General features: G+C 45.8%; 1 protein-coding gene across 1 annotated transcript in view; it reads right to left on the reverse strand.

Moving 5' to 3' along the window:
• The window catches only part of LOC106149333, a gene marked incomplete at its 5' end in the record, with an annotated part of 7,148 nt that extends 4,480 nt beyond the window's left edge, over positions 1–2,668 (reverse strand). Inside the window, 1 exon segment of the mRNA XM_013518036.1 lies at positions 2,504–2,668. Within this exon segment, the coding sequence (XP_013373490.1) occupies positions 2,504–2,668 (165 nt within the window).

The following is a 2,668-nucleotide window of genomic DNA, read 5'->3' on the forward strand; positions in this document are numbered from 1 at the left end:
CAAACTCACGACCTTGCGCTTGCCAGGCAGGCGCTCTTGCCGCTGAGCTAAATCCCCAGCCCCTCCCATTTTAATTTTGATTAACACTACAGCAAGTTGCCACGTGCAACTGTAGCATCTTGGACATGCTTTCAAGTGTATAAGACTACTCTTTCTCTGAATAATCTCCCCACATTCACTTTTTATTCCTCTGTCCTTTCCATTTTTTTCTAGTTTATGTCTGTATTTCCACTAGGAGGTACATTATCACAATTGGGGAAAATACCCATGACCTATTAAGCTAAATACGTGCTCATATATTCTCATAAAAATCTATCTTTTTAAAATAAAGTTGCTGGGCTGGGGATATAGCTTAATGGCACAGCACCTGCCTGGCAAGCACAAAGTCCTGAGTTCAACTGCCTGTACCTAAATAAATAAATAAATAAATAAAATAAAGTTGCCGCTGGGCGTGGTGGTGCACAGCTGTAATCTTAGCACTCGGGAGGCTGAGACAGGAGGATCACTGAATTCGAGGCCAGCCTGAGCTACAAAAGTGAGCTCAAGACTAGCCTCTTTTTTTTTTTTGAGATAGGGTCTCCCTGTGAAGTTCAGATTGGCCTTGAGCTCACTTTGTAGCCCAGGCTAGTCTCGAACTCACAGTGATCCTCCTGCCTCAGCCTCCCAAGTGCTGGGATTACAGGCGTGTGCCACCACTTCCACCCCGTTTATTTATTTATTTATTTATTTATTTAGTCTTCTTGAGACAGAGTCTCACTGTGCAGTTTAGCCCAGGCTGGTCTCAAACTCACAGTGATCCTCCTGCCTCAGCCTCCCAAGTGCTGGGATTACAGGTGTGTGCCACCACTTCCACCCCGTTTATTTATTTATTTATTTAGTCTTTTTGAGACAGAGTCTCACTGTGCAGTTTAGCCCAGGCTGGTCTCAAACTCACAGTGATCCTCCTGCCTCAGCCTCCCAAGTGCCAGGATTACAGGTGTGCGCCACCACGCCTGGCATGAGACCCTGTCTCAAAGAGACCAGATAAATAAATAAATAAAAATTAAAAACAAAAGTTTTCTTGTATGGTTTATATCTGTTGGTACTTACCACATTAAATCCAAAAACTGGTAAATTATGAAAATTACTAATGAAAAAAGAAAATTCCGGGGCTGGGGATTTAGCTCAGCGGCAAAAGCGCCTGCCTGGCAAGCGCAAGGTCGTGAGTTTGGTTCCCGGTACGGGAGAAAAACCAAAAAAAATTAAAAATTCCTCTAAATTGAAAATCTACTACATGCTAACATACATGAATAGCTTTTTTTATGCATAGTTTTAATGCACAATTACTGTTTTCCAAATAAAAATTAGCAAGAAGATTGACATTATTTTTGTGTGAGTTTTCAAAAAAAATTTTTTTTTGGTAAATCTCTCAGTGACAGCTGATTCTCACGCACCCCTCTGCATTCACTCTGTTACAGTATCACAATATAGCGTCTGGAAAATCCCACTGTGTACCTGTGAGGGAATGAGAGAGAAAGCGAGGGTCACACTGTCCTGAAGCTGTTCTGACCTCACAGATTTCCTGAAAGAGCCTCAGGAACAGGGAAAGGTCCCCAGGTTACAGCTTGAGAACTGAGGCCCTAGATCAGGGGTCCATTCTAGCTAGTTAGCGTCGGTACTCTGATTTCTGAGATCCTGATTGTGCTGAAGAATATTTTAATACCAACAGAGAGTATGGAGGGAAACACTATGCAGAACAATGTTGGGTTCAAAATAAAGGCAAGAAGGGCGGGAGCTTTGGAAGGTACTGAGTCTAGTTTATTACTGTTATTTGGGGAACTGGGGATTGAATTCAGGACAGAGGCAGTGAGCTACGTCCCGTCGACGCCCGCCTCCCCGCCAGACAGTGTTTTGACAAGTTGCCCAGTGGCTCAGGCTTTGTTCCAACGTGCACTGCTGCCTCAGCCTTCCAGACAGCTGGGATTAAGTCGTAACGCATTTTGCATCTTTCTTCTCTAGGATAATGTCTGACAAAAATAGTTAAAACTTTGTTACTGGGATGAACTGCGTTGAATGTTCAAAGCCTATTGAACATTCAAAGCCTATACTTCCTACAGGCATCAGCAAGCTATAATCACTGTCCAACCATTTTCTTAAAGTTGCCACCACGATCCTGTCAGGAAAATAACCCATATACGGTATTTTAATATGGTTCCCTAAGAATTGCCTCGGGAGGAACAGTCATGCACCACATTAACTCATTTGGCTAAGGCCTGATGGCAACTCTGACGGCTGTCCCCTAAGAGGTGGCCTCCTGACCCTGTAGCTAGCTCAGCTCCTTAACGCTGTGACGTTCGCACATTTCTCGGAAACTGAGCGGACTGGAGGACGCATAACTAGTCAGAAACCACCACTTTGGACTCCAAATACAGATTATGCCATCTGATGCAATTCAGTTAATAACAGAAATAAAAAGCCACGACTGCGCCAGGGTTTGTTTTTCTTGGACCTGAGGCTTAGCGACCTGGCAGCGGAGAAGCAGGGCCGCCCTTCACGCCAGCAGCGGGCGGGCTGCCCTCCTCCGACACGAACGACACGCTGCTGTGTGTCACCCGGGCGGCTGGGAACCCGCCGCCGACACGCGCTGGGGATGCCGCAGGGCGCGGCGCGCGCTTCCCCGCAGGGGCCG

The sequence above is a fragment of the Chinchilla lanigera genome, unplaced genomic scaffold, assembly GCF_000276665.1.
Source record: "Chinchilla lanigera isolate Chin_1 unplaced genomic scaffold, ChiLan1.0 scaffold00042, whole genome shotgun sequence".
Taxonomy (NCBI): domain Eukaryota; kingdom Metazoa; phylum Chordata; class Mammalia; order Rodentia; family Chinchillidae; genus Chinchilla; species Chinchilla lanigera.